Source organism: Parasteatoda tepidariorum, chromosome 9 (genome assembly GCF_982258835.1).
Source record: "Parasteatoda tepidariorum strain Cologne lab strain chromosome 9, Ptep-v5.0, whole genome shotgun sequence".
Classification (NCBI taxonomy): Eukaryota; Metazoa; Arthropoda; class Arachnida; order Araneae; family Theridiidae; genus Parasteatoda; species Parasteatoda tepidariorum.
Genome location: NC_141763.1, coordinates 84211048 through 84230732, shown reverse-complemented (window position 1 = coordinate 84230732; position 19685 = coordinate 84211048). Strand labels below are relative to the sequence as shown.

General features: G+C 30.4%; 1 protein-coding gene and 1 long non-coding RNA gene across 2 annotated transcripts; one reads left to right on the top strand and one right to left on the bottom strand.

Moving 5' to 3' along the window:
- Positions 1 to 1472: 1472 nt before the first annotated feature.
- On the bottom strand, positions 1473 to 2042 carry LOC139426816 (uncharacterized). Its single transcript, XM_071186904.1, has one exon. It carries the CDS (start codon positions 2040 to 2042, stop codon positions 1473 to 1475), a length of 570 nt encoding a protein of 189 aa, XP_071043005.1.
- Positions 2043 to 2559: 517 nt separating this feature from the next.
- LOC147804291 (uncharacterized) lies at positions 2560 to 5121 on the top strand. The gene is made up of 3 exons (XR_015428882.1): positions 2560 to 3007; positions 3594 to 3735; positions 5011 to 5121. It is a non-coding gene; the product is annotated as an uncharacterized LOC147804291 (long non-coding RNA).
- The last annotated feature ends 14564 nt before the right edge of the window (positions 5122 to 19685 follow it).

Here is a 19685-nt window from a genome sequence, read left to right as displayed (position 1 = left end):
TTAAACTCATTACACTGCACAAATTTGATTGAGACATTCGCAGAATTCATTAATTCCTTAGTTTCTAAAAAACAAGTCATTTTGTTAACCGGTTTTCCACAGTTGTGAATAAATCTTAAACGTATCTAAGATTGAGTTTAGGAAGAGATGTATATCTATGAAATATATCATCAGAAGTTGACGAATGTTTATCTGTTGTTGCTGTTAGCATACAATACCCCTCTTCAGGCGCATAATCAGCTGATAGTTGTTCTTCGTGAAAAGAAAATGAGTTATGTAAAAATTTAGGACCACAGAGCCAAAAGGACGTTATTAATTCTAAAGATGATACTCCACGTGAAGCCAAGCCGCTGGGTTTAAATCCCCCTTGATGTTAAGGAGAAGACAGAGTATAGATTTTTACTAAACTTTTAGCAACAAAAACTTTCCACCTATTAGCTGGGGAATCTATCCAAGAAAGTACAATCTTGAAGTCTGTAAACAATAGAGAATTAAATGTGGGATATTTCAGTGCATTGCAAGTTAAGCTCAGTTAAGCAAGTTAAGCTCACTTTGCAAGTTAGGTTTTGTTATGAGAAGTTCTCCACATAGTTTAGGTCGAAGAAGTGATAAGGTTTTAAGAGGAGCATTGTTTTAGCTATCCCTAGTAGAACCTTGATGTCACTAGTATGTGATTTGTAACTGCAGTAGATTGCTGCATCGTATGCTTTTTCTGAAGCATCACTGAAGCCATGCAGTGGAAATTGATCGTTTAATTCAAGTAGTAAGAATCAAGGAATTTGGATGTTCTGAACAAACATAAGATCGTTCTTAAGTTGTTTCCATTTATCTGCAAAGTCTGGTGGAACAATATCATCCCACTACTATTGGTGTTTCCATATTATTTGTATGATTAGCTTGAACTGAATTGTGATTGACGATAGGCATTAAAAAAGATAAAATGTCTTTGCCAAAGAGGAAAGTAAATGACTTTTTGTTACTGGAAATTCAAGAGATGGATGATCAAGTTTGAAAAAGAATACATCTGCTGCTGGATGCCGCAGGATACCTAACGTTTTTATGATGTTGTCATCGTTGTCTATGCTCAGGGACCTGCTTGACAAACGCACATATGGATCACATTTGTTTGCGAATTCTGTAGAGTTAGAAGCCCACTTTTTTTAGTTGAGATTAGCATTTGACAACATTTCAATCAGTTGTCTATAAAGTTCGATTGCCTTTGAGGCTGAACTGGATCCTGACATCAAATCATCTACGCAGAAATCTTCGAGAGCTGCTTTAGAAGCTATTGGATGTCTGTTTCTTCCTCTGTTAACTTCTGAAAATATCTTTCTAAAAGGTACGGAGCTGATGCAGTGCCGTACACAATTCTTGTTATTCTGAAATTGTGAACAGCTTCATAAGGGGAGTTGCGCCAAACTATTCTTGCACGACGATTCACCGGTACATCTTTTCAATGTCGTCTGTAACTGCTACTTGGTGCATTCTAAATTTGAGGTAATGTCTAATTGTAGTTGAGGACCTATCATAAATTTATCGTTGAGGGAAATATCACTAGATGGTTTTTCTGAACCGTCAAACAAAACACGAAATTTATCGCCACTTCTTAAAGGCACTGGGTGATGAGGTAAACAAAAACTAGGTTTAGCTGGAACATCAATTTTGTTTTCTGGAATCAGTTCCATGCGATCGAGTTTTGGATAATCATTCATGAATTTGTGGTTCTGTTGTGAAAGAGGCTGATTTTTTTCAAATCGACGTTTAATTTGTTGCAAACGGTGCACTGCAATGTCTCCGGTTGACCCAAATTGATCACTGGACTCACGAAGCGGAAATTTGATTATAAATCTTCCAGTAGAAGCCCGATAAAATGTTTTTTCGAAAGAAATGTTCATATTATATTTCTTCAGGAGTATGAGTTTAGTTTCTGAAATTTCTCCTGAGTTCCAAAATTTATCTAATTGATAATCTACTGTGTTAAAACTAGCGTGGTTTGATGTAATGGTATTATTTATAGTCTTTGCTTTCCCTAAGCTAATCATTCCAAAAAAAGATTCTAGAGTTGTTAAGAGCTGCATTTACTCAAAAATAATGACTTAAAAAACTTAAGTAACAGTCGACATATATATCTAGCACTTCAAAAAATAGGCTTCCATTTCCAAGACTTGCCAGACGTGAATGAGAAGAAGCAAAAGTGATTTGATTAAAACGTTAAGTTGCTAACGAAGAATGGAAAAAATAAGAGGAGAAACAAAATAAAATGACAATAGCCGAGAGAGAAAAAAGAACAAGAAAAATTGCAATGGTCGAGAGAGCAAATCAGGGTAAACTGTCCCTTACGAAAATTTAAGGTATATTTAAGGTTGATTTGAGGTATTTTTGAGGTATTAAGGTTGATTTGAGGTATATTTGAAGTATATTTAAGGTTGCACAGAAAACAGCAAAAAATTATACCTTGTAAAGGTTGTAATTAAGGTGTACGAGGTTGTTTTATATACACTTCAGCTTGTTTTGAGGTTGTTTAAAATTCACTTCAAATCAACCAGACTGATAAGATGATTTTTGATGTATACCAAGTTGATTTTCTTACACTTGTAACAACAGAGGTATTTCTGAGGTATAAAAATTTTTACCTTGTTTCAACTAAAGAAAGTGAGGTATTTATTGAGGTATATGAAGTCATTTTATTTATACCTAAGCTTATTTTGAGGTAGTTTTAAAATCACTTCATACCAACCAGACTGATAAGGTGATTTTTAAGGTATACGAGGTTGTTTTTCTTACACTTGTAACAAAAGAGGTATTTATGAGGTATAAAAAAATCAACCTTATTTCAACTAACGAGAGTGAGGTATTTATTGAGGTGTATGAAGTCATTTTATTTATACCTAAGATTGTTTTAAGGTTGTTTAAAGTACACTTCATATTAACTCTCTCAATTCCCAGAGTTCCGTGCGAGCCGGCAAATGGCGTGTGTGTTGACAATCGAAAGTGCATTTGAAATTCGGTAAGTGTGCTTGACATTTATTAATTTAGTTTTATCACTTTTAATCAAATATGCTTCAATTTTCAAACTTAATTTTATTATTTTTGTTTTAAATATGCCTCCTGATCTTAAATAGTAAGTTGGAGGACATTCTCAGAAGCTATTAGTGTAGGCTTAGCAATAAGAGAGAACAATCGAAATATTTCTCGTCGCTGTTTAGGGTAACGTTACTGGTGAATCGTTGCAGCTGGTTATGCGCAGTATATTTTATTGTTTGTAATTTATTCAAATATAACTATTCTTTTATTTTGCTTAAATGTATATGTTTCAACATTGTAGTATGCAAGCTGATTAGTTGAGTAAAATGTTCATAATTTCTCTTATAAATAAATCATTGAAAATTGAAATATCTTTAAAATAGCAATTTTGCTTTGAAATTCTACTATAGCTGTATGCTCATCGTTTGCTCGGATATCTGTTGCAAAGTTCGTATTGTTGTTTATGAGTCAAAATATGTATAATAACACTGCATTTTAAATCTGATTTTTTTTTAAATCTGATAAACGTGCAATTTCTTTTTCTTACATATATGTATATATATTTACAGAGCTTATCCACTATTCCCTGATATTGCTCATATGACCTAGGCTGTAAATAGCACATGTGCAGCAGCGATGAAGAAGTGACTAGCAAGTTACTGCTTGGCTTTTCCCTAGGAAATAGTTCTGAATTCATACCATAAAGAAAAAGTAATCTGCAGCATTTATTCAATTGTTGATAACAATAGTTTGTTAGATATTTGATAATTGAAAACTAGTAACTGTACTAGCTCACTTTTTTATGTTTGATCACACTGCTATTTTCACTACGTGTTATTTTTTCTCAATTTACCCACGTTAATTATTTACTAAGCAGATTGTTATTACTTATTAAAGTATTGAATAGGATTAAATTTAACCCGATTTCAAGTTTATATGACAATTTGTTTCAAGGTTATGAGCATTTTTATGCAGCTGTTTATAGTTCACTACTTCAAAAATTAGCGACTTTCGGAAATCTTAAATGTTTTAGAAATAAGCCAGTATAGTTTCTTATGCAATTTTAATGCTGAATTGAATAAAATCAATTGCAAATAAAGACATTTATTGTTAAAAGTAATATGCAATTTTTTGAATTTCATCTTATGGGATGTGTTTTTATATTTAAACAAATGTTTGTAACAACTAGCTATTAGTTTTATTCTGCTTGGTATTATAAATTATATAGGAGATATTGTACTAAACTTATTTTAAAAGTATTATTTCAAATCATTCTCTCTAAGACATTTTCCTCACATAAAATTACTCACAACTTTAAAATAAATGCTCCTTATCAATTTGTAATTTGTTCTATTCGATTGAGTGTAAAAAAAGAATAAAAATTGGTGCATAACTTTAAAATTTAATTTATTAGACGATTGTTGATTCTTGATTACATTTATTAAAAAATATTAAAATAACTATTTTTTAAGAAACTCTTATGTGATTGACAATAACGGAAGTCCTTTTCAGAATCAGCGTCTAAAATTTATAAAAAAGCTATTAGCTTCATAAAGTCTGACAAAAAGTTTAAAAATATATAGACTAGGTTTATTGAATTTAAAGATTTGTAAGAAAAGAAAGAAAGAAAATATAATTATCAAACTTACAAGTACCATAAGGATACCAAATGAACAGAAAAATACAAAGTGTTAAAATTGCATATTAAGATTGGAATTATATCTTTGAATTTCTGTAAATGTTGTTAATGGTAGTACTGACCTCAGTGTACTTTATTTTGTGACTGTGGTACCTGTCATACTTTTTAGCTATGAGGATTGAATAGAAATGGCAGAAGAGTACTACTATTTATCTGAAAAAGAAAATTTACTTCATCCAGTTAATTTAAATCATAAAAAAAATAATTTCTAATATTTTAATTGTTTAAAACCTGCCACTATTATTGTAAATATGACTTACTTACTAATTCTTTTTTTTTTCTTTTAGGTTCCAATAATTACAAGTTTCAACAGGTAGACGGAAACAGTATTTAAAATAATTTTGTTGATTTGTAAAAAAATTAAATTTTAGTTTTAAATAAAAGTATTTGAATTTCAGCTGACTAATTATTTAAATTTGTAGTTTTATAGCTTAAGAAATTAAAGCACATTAGAAAACTATTTTCTAAAAATATGAGTTCCCATAAATAGTTTTTACTAATTGTAGAATTTGGATAAGTGTTATTTTAAGATGATTTAATTCAATCTATTAAAATTACAGAAGAATTGTGCATTTAAAACCTTCTTTTATAACTTAACAAAAGAAGCAATTACTGCCGAAGTTTTAATATTAAAAACTTCAGATTGACAAATGAAGATCTCTACTAGTGAAAAAATGTAATGACATACATTATTCTTCATATAATATGGATAATATCTTTACATATATATTATATTTTTTATATAGTGAGGTTAAAAATTAATCAACTAGGTGAACACCTCACATTCGTAAGTACTAAAAACAGCTTTAGATTGAGCTACATAGGCCTGAAGTGTAAAATGTCGCATCTTTGGTTGATAAATTAATAGTACTAAAAATACAAAAATATATACTTCAGGTTACGAAACAATAACTTAAGGTAGAACATGGAACACATGACATTAATAAAAAAATAACCTTTTCAAGTGTTGAAAATACACTTCAGATTGATTTATAACAACCAGAAGTGTAAAACGACGCCCCACAGGTTGATAAATATATACCTCTACAAACATAAAATTATATACCTGAGGTTGAAAAATAATTTCCTGAGGTAGAACAAAATACACCTGAGGTTGAAAAATAATTTCCTGAGGTAGAACAAAATACACCTGAGGTTGATTTATAATAACCTGAAGTGTAAAATGACACACCTTAGGTTGTTGAAAAAATACTTCCACAAGTGTAAAAAAATATACTTCAGGCTGATAAGTAATAACCTAAGGTTGAAAATAAAACACTTTAAAGTAGTAAATATCTACCTCTCCACAGATGTAAAATTAAACACCTCAGGTTGAAACATATGTACCTCTGGAGGTATTTTTAAAGGTATATTTGAGGTTGATTTTGAGGTATTCATTTGCACCCTTTTCAACCTTAACGAGGTATTTAAATAACAACCTCCTTTATACCTTTCAAATATACCTCGTTTATACCTCATTTATACCTCGATTTTTTCATAAGGGGTATTTCCACGCGATATGGAGAGGTGGTGAGGAGTTAATGAACCTTATCGTTTTTTTTCTCTCTCGGCTACTATGATTTTTTTTGTTCTGTTTTTCTTCCTTATTTTTCCATTTTCAGTTGGGAACTTTTTGCTTTACATTTCAAATAACTTTTTTATTCACGCCTGCAAGACTTAAAAATGGGCGCAAAAATTTGAAACATGCCGACTGTTATTAATTTTTTTTCCATATTTTTGAACTGAATAAAAGTTTCAATCAGACTAAAACTATGGTTTTAAACAGGTTAAATTTTGATTCAAAATATTTACTTTATGCTAGCAAAAAAACCAAGCTAGAAAGACGTAAAGATTTAATCTTGTTTGCTCGTAATGCTTAAAATTATGAGTCCAAATGACACAAATATCCGAATATTCCAAAAAAGTTAGTCCATGTAAATATCAGAATATTTGATCCTGATAGCACTATATCCGACTGATTCATCAAATCTTTTAAAATAGATTCGGCAGAAAATTCAATATTTTTCTTGACTGGAGTTTAAGCAACACCTCCTAGAAGTATGAAGGCCTCAGCACGGATCAATTTAGTAGTCCGATGTGACGAAGTTAACTGCGCAGTTGATGAAAAATAAGAAAGATGTCATTACGTTCGGGGTATTAAGCTGCGCAGTGGTTGAAAATACGATATATGTCATTACGTTTGGACTACTAAAGGATAGTTATGGTAACCCGTGCAGAGGCCTACTCTTTTCTAGGAGGTGTTGGTTTAAGTCTGGCGTATTCTGTGTGATAAGTATTTTTGATGCTACTCATCTGTATTGGTATTTCACCAGCAAAATGATAAACTATAAACAGAGAGGCGAAGTCTATTATTATGAAAGAACCCGTTTCTTGAGTGAGGAATTTATTGGTTGAAGTAGAAAGGTTCTTTAATTCTAATTGGGTTAAAAAACTCGAAATAGTTGAGAACATGAAGCAGATGCAAGATAAGCATTGGCGAAAAATATTCCTCGCAAAGCATCTTTGCATTTTATTTAGTGTGTCAATTATAAGTAAATATCTTCTGGCAAAAGTGTCTTGTTGAGAAAAGATAGACAATGAGGAAAATGCTATATTCATATCATTGTGAAGATTTGAAAAAGAATATCTCACGTATCGGCAACATGTTGAATACATGCAAATATATGTGAACTGGACAAAAAATGACAGGAATCGAAGGCTGAATAAATGGAAATAGTATAAAGGTTTATATAAATGCTCATTTTGTATGTACGTTCCATACATCCAATATCTTACGATTAAGCTTTTGTAACAGTCATCAACTGCTATGCACATTGTAACAAAGAATACAGCTGGCAGTAGAACAACAAGTGATACCATACATTTGGTAATCTCCTTTTCTTTTGAATTTATTATGCTTCTTTGATTTGATGCTGTTATTTTTTCCACACAGGCAAAAATATTTATTATGTTTTTACTTTTACAATACAAGTTGCGATAGGTGAATAGAAAAAGAAACCAACCTGCAATACTAGCAAAGGATGTGCAGATATCTTCTTTGTCTTTGCATCCATAAAATATCAATATAAATATTGAATCCATGCATTCGAAATATAATAGAATAGAAAATATAGTACCAAGTACGAAAAAGAATCGATATTTATATTTTACTATTCCGCAGATAGCAAGGAAATGAAGTAAAATAGAAAATTCCGTATTTATGATCCTATTTCTCTTAAGCATTTTGTCCGCTATGTTATAAGATTGAAGACATGATTTGTTTTGTTGAATAAAAAGATCCATTTAAATTTTACAGCAATTTTTTAGTTTAATTTTTCAAAAAAAAACGATTGGATAGACTACGGAATTTTATATTCATTGAATAATTAAATGAATGCAATTATACTAAGAGCTGAAAGAAATATATAATTAAATAGTTTTCATAGTTAAGAAAATACGACTTTATTAATTTAAAACAAACTATACTTTTCTGTAGAAAATAATACAAAGTAATTGCTAAAACACTTAGTGAAAATGTTATTTCGATTTTTTTAATATAAACTTCGTATCATTTGGTATCGATTAATCGATTAATAAGTCCTTACAACTTTATTTGTAATAAGAAAGTTACCATTAAGTCGATGGATTTAAAAAGTAGGTTGTTTTGTAATATACATCAACAAACTAGAAAAGGGTTCCAAGCTTCCATTATTTGTAATAAAAATGATAGTTTGATAAAGCAGTCTGTCAGGATCAAACGTTTTAAAAACAAATATGTAGATAACACATTACAATGTAAAAATTCTCACTTTTTATATTAATACTTATCTGATTTTCAATGTCTCATTTTAAATTACTAATAAAAATTAAAATAAATTTAAAATTATCCGACACAAAACAGTACTTTCTCTAAGCAAATATATTTCTTTACCGGCGAATTCTCAACTCTCGATTGGTTAGCCACAGTAATTAAAATATGGACTCAATAGTTTATTTAAGAGAGTCATTGAAAATTTGGTATTCATAAAGCTAATCTTACTTTTTGTCTTTTTCGCCATAAATTTGGAACTAATTTTTATGACATTAAAATTATTGATCTTTAGGTTGGTAGTTAAAACGAGGCATCTGTTTACGTTAGCAACTGTTCTTTCCCTTCTATTTCGAGTAAGCCAAGCCTGTCAAGTATCAATTCCGTTTAGTGACACATACTACATTCTTTCATAAAGATTCTATCATAAAGATTCTATCACAAAGACTTCAATTCTTTCACTTTATATTTCTAACATACGTGCACGAAGCCAGATTGAATATTAACAAACTAATTATGCATCGAAGTTGCCAGGCACACAAAACAAAAATATATTACGATTGCAATAAAATACAAGTGAAAATGTAGGCGAAAAAGAATTATATTTCAACTTATTCGATGAGCGATAGGGGGCCGTATTTAATTAACTTCAATTTAATTATCATTTCAACGTACGTGGAGAAGTTTAGCTTAACTTTAACACTCCATTTTCATTACAAACAATCAGCTGGAGCCGCGATGGCTCAGGGGATAGAGCCTTCGCCTTCCAATGAATTGAACCGGGGTTCGATCCCGGCGATGGTTGGTCGACACGAATTCCGCATCCGACTTGCACCAACAACAGGGCTGACGAGAAATATCCTCAGTAGTAGACGGATCATGGGTTAGAGTCCCTTTGCCGCCAGGGTAACCATGGGAGGTTCTCGTGGTCTTCCTCTCCATGTAACGCAAATGCGGGTTAGTTCCATCAAAACGTCCTCCACGAAGGCAAATTTCTCCCAATACTTGATCCAGGAGTTCTCTTGTCTTCTGGATTGGGTTACAAGACTAAGGAGTTGAACATTAGTAATCGTGAACCCAAAAATTGGGTCTGCTGTTCAACAACGATTATGAAATATAAAATTAAACAATCAACTGCAGGCCGGGATAGTCTGGTTGGTAGGGCACTGGGCCCATGTCCAAGAGTTCGTGGGTTCGATCCCGCAGGCTGAAGACTCCCTGTGTAGTAAATGGCGACTGATGCACATTAAATCTGTCGAGTCGCAAAGTCCTCCATGTTCCCATAACAAATCATTACCTCTGGGGTTACTGATCCAGGAGTTTCCTTGTCTTCTGGATTGGTTCAAAATTACAGGGCTGCGGAGTTGAACATCAGTAGTCGTAAACCCAAAATCGGGTCGGCTGTTCAACGACGGATATATGAAAAAAAAAGAACAATCAGCTGAAAGCCGCGATGGCTTAGGTGATAGAGCGTTTGCTTTCTAATGAGGCGAACTGGGTTCAAATCCCAGTCGATACGAATTCCATATCCGGCTTGCACCGACCAAATTGCTGACGTGAAATATCCTCAGTGGTTGACAGATTATGGGTTAGAGCCTTCCAGCCGTCAGGCTACCTGTGGGAGGTTCTCGTGGTCTTCCTCTCTATGTAACGCAAATGCGGATTTGTTCCTTAAAAAAGTCCTCCAGGAATTCAAATTTCTCCCAATACTCGATCCAGAAGTTCCCTTGTCTTCAGGATTGGGTTCAAAATTACAAGGTCTCGTAGTTGAGCATTAGTGGTAGTAAATCCAAAAATTGGGTCTGCTGTTCAGCGACAGTTATATAAAAAAATCAGCGTGACTCACGTCATAGGTCACACGTGGATATATGTGAGCTTCTTCTTCTAAGTTTAAGTACCCAATTAGATAATATAACTATCATCACCTATAACTATTTTTTTTATAAACGTGCCAAAAACTGGTTGCATATTTCATGGATAGAATTAAATAAAATACCAAAAATGCGTTAATCACGTGACATGCGAATTAAAGAACTTTTATGAGAAAAAAAAAATCCACTGCCTGTGAGGAAAAGTCCTGATTGTTGCAATGTAACAAAACATGTGCAAACATTAAATTTAATTTGAATTTTATCATTTATTTGCAATAGCCGTGATTTAATGTGACAATAAAATGGAATTTTAGTATATTTGCATACTGTTAGTATGTAAAAAAATAGTTGACTTCGCCTATAAGGACTCACGATTTAACGGAAACGAAAGGAAACGGAACGGAAATTCCAAAATATTTGGTTGAGGAAATACTTAAATCTATTGAAGCATAGCTCGCTTTTATCAAGCAAATCCCAGTTTTAGAGAGCAATATATTTCCACCTCTCCAGCTTATCTAATCTCTTCTTGAAACAATTTTTTTGACATTTCAAAGACAATTGGATGTTAGTGATGTGCCATAAATCTGGCGAATACGCGCCTTTTTTTGGAAGGATATAACATAACATAACATAACTTAGGATATAACATATTATCTTACATCTTAGGATACTGTCTGTTAGCAAGAAAAATAATAATGTTTAGAATATGTTTGAAAATAAAATGTAGATTATTCATTTATTTTTCCCGATCTGCATGTCTCAAAAAGATTGACTTACAGAAATTTTATTTAAATTTTCTTTCACTAGATAGCAGCACCATTACCCTTTCATTTTGTTGCTCTGGAAACAGTAAGAACCAATGCGAGAAATTAATTAATCTTTTAAATATAAACTTATTAAGAAATCTTAAATTTGTTTTTAAATTTAAATCTGTAAATAAAGAAGATCAAGGTCTTCAATTTTTAAAGAAAAAAAATTCTAATTTTTCTACGATTGAGAATATTGAAGGGGAATTCCTAATAATTATAAAGTACAAAAAATTTCTCATAATATCTTTGTAAAAATAGCTCTCCTGAAACTTAATTGGGATTATTTTTATAATTTCTATGAATAATGTGAATAAATAAGTTTAAATTTTCAAAAAAAAAAAAAAAATTGAAATTATTTTTTTTATTGTTATACAATTCTTTATATCTTCTATCTTAATTTTAATCATCCGCAGGCGGTGATTGAAACCTCTGTTTTTACATTTTACCGCGAGATGTCACTCTTTAAGAACTGGTTATTTATTTCATGGCCTTACTAAAATAAGCCAATTATTTTTCGTTATTATTTTTTATTTTCGTTATTATTTGTTATTATTATTTTTGTAAATATTTTGAAGTTAATAAAAAATTCAACTTCGGAGAACCAAAATAATTAGCTCCTATAATTCATACTGTTTTCAAAGAACTGGCGATAGCGGTAATGATAATATTTTTGTTCACAAACAAATAGTCGTAGCTATGCAACTATTTCCACTGCGCACAGTTACAGTTTTATTACGTAAAAAATTTAAAAAAAATATGTTTGAATTTCCAATTTTTTTTAAAAATTAGCATTTGATACTAATATTTAACTTTTCCCAAAGCAGGCGATTTCGATTAAGATTACAATGGTATAATTATGTGCTAAAACCACTGAGTCAATCGAAAATATCCATTTATCTATAGGTCATTACAAGAAAATAATCGTTCTTGTGTTGATCAACTCATTAAAGATTCTTTAGATTTGAATATTTGAGAATGTTTTCAAAGTGAGAAAATAAAATCAATATTTTAAACTCAAATTATATGCGCAAAATAATGATATACAAATTATTCTGCCTTTAAAGTTATTGGTGACAGCATGTGCGTCTATCTGCTTTCACATCGATTTAAAAAAAAATATGTGTTTACATGTAATTAAAGTGTTAAGTCGATACTAGAAAACATTAAAAATTATCTGTTATATTGATTTTTCGGTCATGTGTATTTACAATTTACGCATATTTAAGGAGAAAATATCCAAGTTCCTGAAAATTTCATTCCGATTAGACTTTAGTATACTTCATCGCTTTAAAATGACATTTTTTTCTCCCTTTTAATATTTTTGGTTCAAAATTAATAACAGTTTTTATTGTAAAAATGTAAAGCAAGTCTTCTCTGTCAGCTAACAAAACTTACTAAATAAAAATTAATAGTTATTAAAGTAGAAACTTCTTGCAATTAAAAACAAACTAAAGTTTGTATCTGACGATTTTATAACATAGTCGTATAGTGTTATGCTGGAAGGGAAGCAGTGGCTGCAGACTTGTTAAATTCATTTTAGACATTTAATCATTGAGAAAAAAGTTTATTAATAAAATAAAATTATAATATAATGTAAAATATTGTCAAAATTTTCATTGATGTAAGATTTTTATTTTTATATTTCTAAACAGCATCAACTATGTTATTTTGTTTTGTCACACAATGCAGAACTTTTTATGCAATGAGGGTAAATTTTTTCTAGTTTTGTTCAAATTTCATGTTTTAACGTGTGGTTTTTCGTTCAGTAAATTTAATTTAAAATGATTTTCTACACAACTAATAGACACACGTTGATGATTCAGAAGTTTTTATAAAAATGTATTTTGGATCTGTTTTCTCGGCATGAAGCTCTTAAAATGTTGACTGAATTAATCAAAATTCTGAAAGCTTTTGAGTCTGAATGTCTTTCACTTTATAATATATTAAAAATAATATATTTTTGGGCTAGACATCATATAATTTTAATCCGTAGTGGCAATTTTAAAAGTATAGTTTTAATGTAACAAAAAAAGAAAACCTTAAATATAGTAAAAAGCTTTCATTGCAGCTCGTCTCTTAAGAGACCTGTACCCTCGCTATGTTGGAATATATATATATATTATATATATATATATATATATATATATATATATATATATATATATATATATATATATATATATATATATATATATATATATATATATATATATATATATATATATATATATATATATATATATATATATATATATATATATATATGCATATAATATATGTTTACTTGCAGCTTAAGCGCAATAAATAAAACTTATTGTTTTTCTTAACTTTCTTCGTGTTTTCTTGTATATATATATATATATATATATATATATATATATATATATATATATATATATACATATATATATATATATATATATATATATATATATATATATATATATATATATATATATATATATATATACATACATATATATATATATATATATATATATATATATATATATATATATATATATATATATATATATATATATATATATATATATATATATATATATATATATATATATATATATATATATATATATATATATATATATATATATATATATATATATATATATATATATATATATATATACAAGAAAACACGAAGAAAGTTAAGAAAAACAGTAAGTTTCATTTATTGCGCTTAAACTGCAAGTAAACAAAACTCATTAGATAAGTTCAAAATGAAGAATAAAACAAAGAAAAATTATAGACATATGAAGAAAAAAAAGGGAGGAATAATAAGTAAAAAAATAACAAACAACAGTTTAAAAAAAAAGGATTAAATTTTATTTAAAAAACAGGAAAACAGCTGGAGAAACGAAATTTTTTTTTCCGGTTTTTTAAATAATATTTCATCCTTTTTTTTTTTTTATTTTCGTTTTTTTTTTTTTGTTTTTCTTTTTTTTTATTTTAGAAACTGTTGTTTGTTATTTTTTTACTTATTGTTCCCCCCCCCCTTTTTTTTTTCTTCATATGTCTATAATTTTTCTTTGTTTTATTCTTCATTTTGAACTCATTTACACATATATATATCAACTCGAAGAAATTTCATTTACATATATCAACTTGAAGAAATAAAAAAATTTATATGAAGGAAAATATTTTTAAAACGCCAAAAAGCAGAGGAAGTTAGCATCATTATTAAATATTTATTAAAAATATAAGACAATTTAAGCAGCAACTCATGTAAATCAAAGTATAACTTAATTATTTAAATCTATTAAAATAAATTTTTTTTAAATGTGTTATGTAATATATATATATATATATATATATATATATATATATATATATATATATATATATATATATATATATATATATGTGTGTGTGTGTGTGTGTGTATGTGAGTGTTATATTTAAAATAAATAAACTTAAAACGTCATTGAACCTCATTTTCCACATTGCGTTGCCTCTCACAATTTGAGGATCAGAAAACCGAGACATGAAGAGAAAGAGCTAGAAAGGAAAAAAACAGTTGATTTTTAAAGAAATTTCGTTTTCTTCTGCCGTATTTTGTACAATGATAAATTGTCTGTTGTAATTAACCCTTTGCAGTATTTTCGCGGGTCTGACTCGTGATGAAAATTTTAGTCCAAACTTGAATATCACGAGTCAGGTTCGTTGTTTAATTTCATGTCAAACGTGAATATCACGAGTCTGGCCCATAATCGGCATTTCGGGAAAAACATGAATATCACGAGAAAGGAAAAAAACAGTTGATTTTTAAAGAAATTTCGTTTTCTTCTGCCGTATTTTGTACAATGATAAATTGTCTGTTGTAAATAACCCTTTGCACTATTTACGCGGGTCTGACTCGTGATGAAAATTTTAGTCCAAACTTGAATATCACTAGTCAGGTTCGTTGTTTAATTTCATGTCAGACGTGAATATCACGAGTCTGGCCCATAATCGGCATTTCGGGAAAAACATGAATATCACGAGCGATACTCGTGGCCTTAATCTCGGACTAAACGAGAACGTCTGAATGGGCCCTTATACCTTCTTTATATGAATAGGTATATTATATCTTGTCTCCTAATCTCTCAGCCTTCGTCTGTCTCTCTTTTCTTAGGATCTTTACACGAACATTCGGGTGCATAAGTTAGGCACGGTTTGTTCCGAATTTCAACTTAGTGTAAGAGGTTAATTAGCCAGATTCATTGTTGCCAGGTAAGTTAGCCAAATCAGCCCTTCCAACTATTAAAATTGCATCTTAATGCATGAAAATCTGATTATTTGATCAAAAGTTATTAATGTGTCCAATTTGTCATATTATGCAGCATACTGTGACCACCAAAAAACATGTAATCAAAAATTACTTTTCATCTAATGATCGAATTTTCATGCCTAGTGTGTCAATCTTTGAGAGAGATTTTTGAAATTGTAACCGTTCAAAGTTATTTTCTAATTTAAATTTCTTTTGTTGAATTAAGTAAGACAGATTATAAAGCAAACTCTACAGAAATTGTCTGTAAAGTCCACTACATTTGAATCAGAAAATACTTGCATTTTGTTATGAATTAAAACCACTGCAGTAGAATAACATTGGCCCTCATTAGGCCAATATTCATGAATCTTGGCACAGTAAGGATTCAAAGGGCCTTTATTTTTCGGCAATGTATGGAAGTTTCCGATTCATCCGATATTTTACAGCCCTCTTACTACCAATATCGGTCCTATATTGAATTGTCAGATTTACCCGATATTTAATATCCGTCATTTAGCCAAAATGGCGGAACCAAATGGCTATATTGGCCAATGTACGCCCAATTTAGGCCATCCTAGGATCAATATTAAAAAGTCGAGACATGCTAGTATTGGTCCCTCGGTGCACACTCTTATAGGAACTATACCGAACCAACTGGGTCCAAAGTAAAATTGTTGCTGGGGAATTAATAAAATTACAAGCGTCAATAAATGTAGCAATAAAGGAAGCGAAGGAAATAAAAATAAAAATATGACCACCGAAGCCGACGTCTTCAGGGGGTAGCGGCCCCGTAGCCATAAAACAAAACCTTTTCTATTGAGAGAGTGTCAAAGGCCTAAAGTAACTCCCTCAGTACCCCGAATTTTTTTTATAGAAATACAGGAAAAAACATGAAATACATAGAACCAATTTAGAAAAGAAACTCAAACAAAATCATCAGAAAATAAAAACTCACTTTAACCAGGTCAAACAGCGATTTCATAAGCAAACCGAATGGAAAGGAAACACTAAAACTAAAGAAAACAACGCCCTTTATTACAATGCGCAGATTGAAAAAAAGAAGTCATGGAAAAGATGCGTAACATATTAATAGAATGCTATGTCAATAAAGTATCATATGCTTTATATTTCTATTTAATGTCAATAAAATATCATATGCTTTATATTTTTATTTAATGTCAATAAAATATCATTTTTATATAATGTCAATAAATTATATTTTTTACATATTAAATAAAAATGTACCCTATATACATAATTGTCTTTTACTATAAATCACGAAGCAAATTTATAAGAGTTTCAAAGCATATTCATTTGAATTGAAGCCCACCAATACAATTATTGATATTTTTATTGGTTCAATGACCCTTCGAGAATAATAGTTTCGAATTTTCAAAGAAATGATAGTTAGAGTGAAATTAACCAAGGAGAATTCTGTAGAACTGTCACAACAATCAACCAAAGGGATCATGAAATTCAACATTGAACAAACTACATGAGGTTGGCTAATACGGTGTCTGTATTGTGATCCGGGCACCTATACTTCCCAGACAAGCTAGTATCCATCTATTAGATGTTAAATATAGCAGCTACTACGAAAAGATCCCCACCCTTGAGCAGTGTCAGCTAAGTTCCGTAACCATTGTGCCAAACAATGATGCTGATGGTTAAAAAAAAGCTTTCTGAATAAAGATCAGTTAAACATATTAGATGAATTAGTTAGACTGATATTTAACTGAAATAGTTAAACATATTAACTGAATTAGATCAAGACTTCTTTTCAAAGAGAAGGCCACTGCTTTGGTTACCATAAATGAGAAATACGATTCTTTAGTAGTACGAACGAAATGACATTTTTCAAATTTAACCCACTGCGCAGTTTATGTTCGCTACGTCGGACTACTTCATTTATCAATGAAGAGACATTTTCTCTTCTAGAAGGTGTTGAGTAAATATTTAAGGTAAATCAAAATATATCTTGATATCTCTCCGATTTGAATTTCGCAGGTGAACTCTACTTTCTAACATGCAGCAGTTGCAAAGACCGTTTATACTGCAGCAAAAGCATGTGGATTAAAGATTAACAAAAACAAAACAAAGATTACAAAAATTGGAACAAAGAAGAATAACAAAATATGCAGTGCTGAAAACTTTCTTCGTTTCTGCGTAAAAATTAATTCTAGTGGTAACTAAGTTAATGTTTTAATGTATTTTTTTTAATTTCTTTATACTTAATTTCCACACCACTATACATAAATAATTTAAAACTTCATAAGCAACGCCACTTTGTTCCAGATCTTTCGAGATAAAGCTTTCAAAAATGCTGGTAAAATTACTAGAAATTCTGAAAACTATGGTTTTTAAAGTTGTCTGGGCTGTATAACTCGAAAAGTTTCTAATTGAAGATGTCAACAGTTTTACCAATCGTGGATCAATAATAAATGACAGAGAAGGTGCAAAATTAAGCTATCACCAACGGGTTGAAAGTGGGCTTCTGCTATTCTAAATAAAATTTGGGCAATGTTATGTATCGTTAAGTACCGTTATGTATCGTATGTATTGCTATGTATCGGTTGAAATTTCCATTTTAAAATCTCAGCCGATTCACAAAAGTGGGTTAAGTGACAAAATGCACAAACAAGATGGAAAAGTATAAAATTTCGAAATTTGTTTTTTAATTGCTCATTTAGACATTTTTTTACTGGTTAATTTAAATTAATAAGAGATATCAATCATATTATTATTTTTTTTTAATGGCGGGGACTTGGGACATTGACCCATTGGCCACAGGAATGCCAAAACTGCTACTATCTTCGCGTTACCCAGATTGCGCCTGTGGCAAAGCCACGGCGGTGGATAGCGTCGCCCACGTCACACAACCACAAACCCGTTTATAGGGTGGGTCACATTCACACAATCACACACAAAGGAGAAAGGACAAAGAACACAGAGATAGGAAGAAACATCCATGCCCTGAACAGGATTCGAACCCGCGATCATCGGCTCCGCAGTCAGGCACGTTAACCACTCGGCCACCCGGTCGGCGATATCATATTATAGATTAATATATTTTAATAATATCACAACAGTCATTTTAGTTTTGCGATATTTTTAATTAACCAACATAAGAAAAATGTCACAAGGCTAGTTTGGTTACATGATTGAGGGAGGCTACTAAGGATATATCTATGTGAAGCATTCTGAGATAATGTGGGTAACTACTAACATATCACTTTCTAGGACATTTATTTAATTAGACGGATTTCGTAAAATAATTAATTCATTCACACACTTTCTCTAACAATTTTAACTTTTATATTCAATTTGTTCGTGCACAGCGACAGAATTTTGTAAAGCTAATGCTTAATGTTGGTTTAAGATCTTTTTCTCAAAAAGCTAAAATTAAAGAATTTATTCCAACTTTTTTAATACGCTGACGCCCGGTGGTAGCGCTTCACGCTCCCGTGCCTCAGGTCCTGGTTTCGATCCTCGGGCCGGACAAGGTTGACTCAGCCTTTCATCCCTTCAGTGGGTCGATAAATGAGTACCACGCATGCTTGAGAAACTAAACACTGGGGGTTCCTCGTTCGGCTGACCACCTGACCGGAACATCTGCTCCTGCACCCCAGAGCCCAAGGTCAAAAAAACTGAGATGGGCACCTCTATGAGCTGTCGTGCCACTGAGTTTAGTTTAGTAGTTTTTAGTAAGCTGCGTTCTTCCAAAACTTTTTTAGCAGTTCGTTTACATGATTAAAATGTCATTTAATATTTATTAAAGTTACTTTATTAAATAAAATACTTAATAAAAGCATTTCTTCTAAAAAAAACTAAACATAAGTTTTTATGCATCTTAAATATTTCATTTTACTTCGCGTATTTTATAAAGTTTATCATTAAAATGAAATAAACATAGCAAAGAACATATTTAAGCATGTATATTTTGTGTAGCTAATGCATTTATGTTTCATATGTATTTATGTATTTATATTTTTTAGTTAATTATTAAATAAAATAAACTTTGCTACGAATATATTTAAGCCAGTATTTTTTAAGGTTAAAATTAGATCTATTTTGATTTTCTTTACTTTTTTATAAGAAATAGTTAAAATAACCATTTCCATAATTTGTCCACATTAGCTTTATGTCGTGCTGGTAGTGTAGAAATAAGGCATGAAAGAATAATCGATTGTTAAAAAAGTGTATG

Coding starts and splice junctions, on each gene's coding strand:
- LOC139426816 (XM_071186904.1), bottom strand. CDS start 2,042: ATGATTAGCTTAGGGAAAGCAAAGACTATAAATAATACCATTACATCA.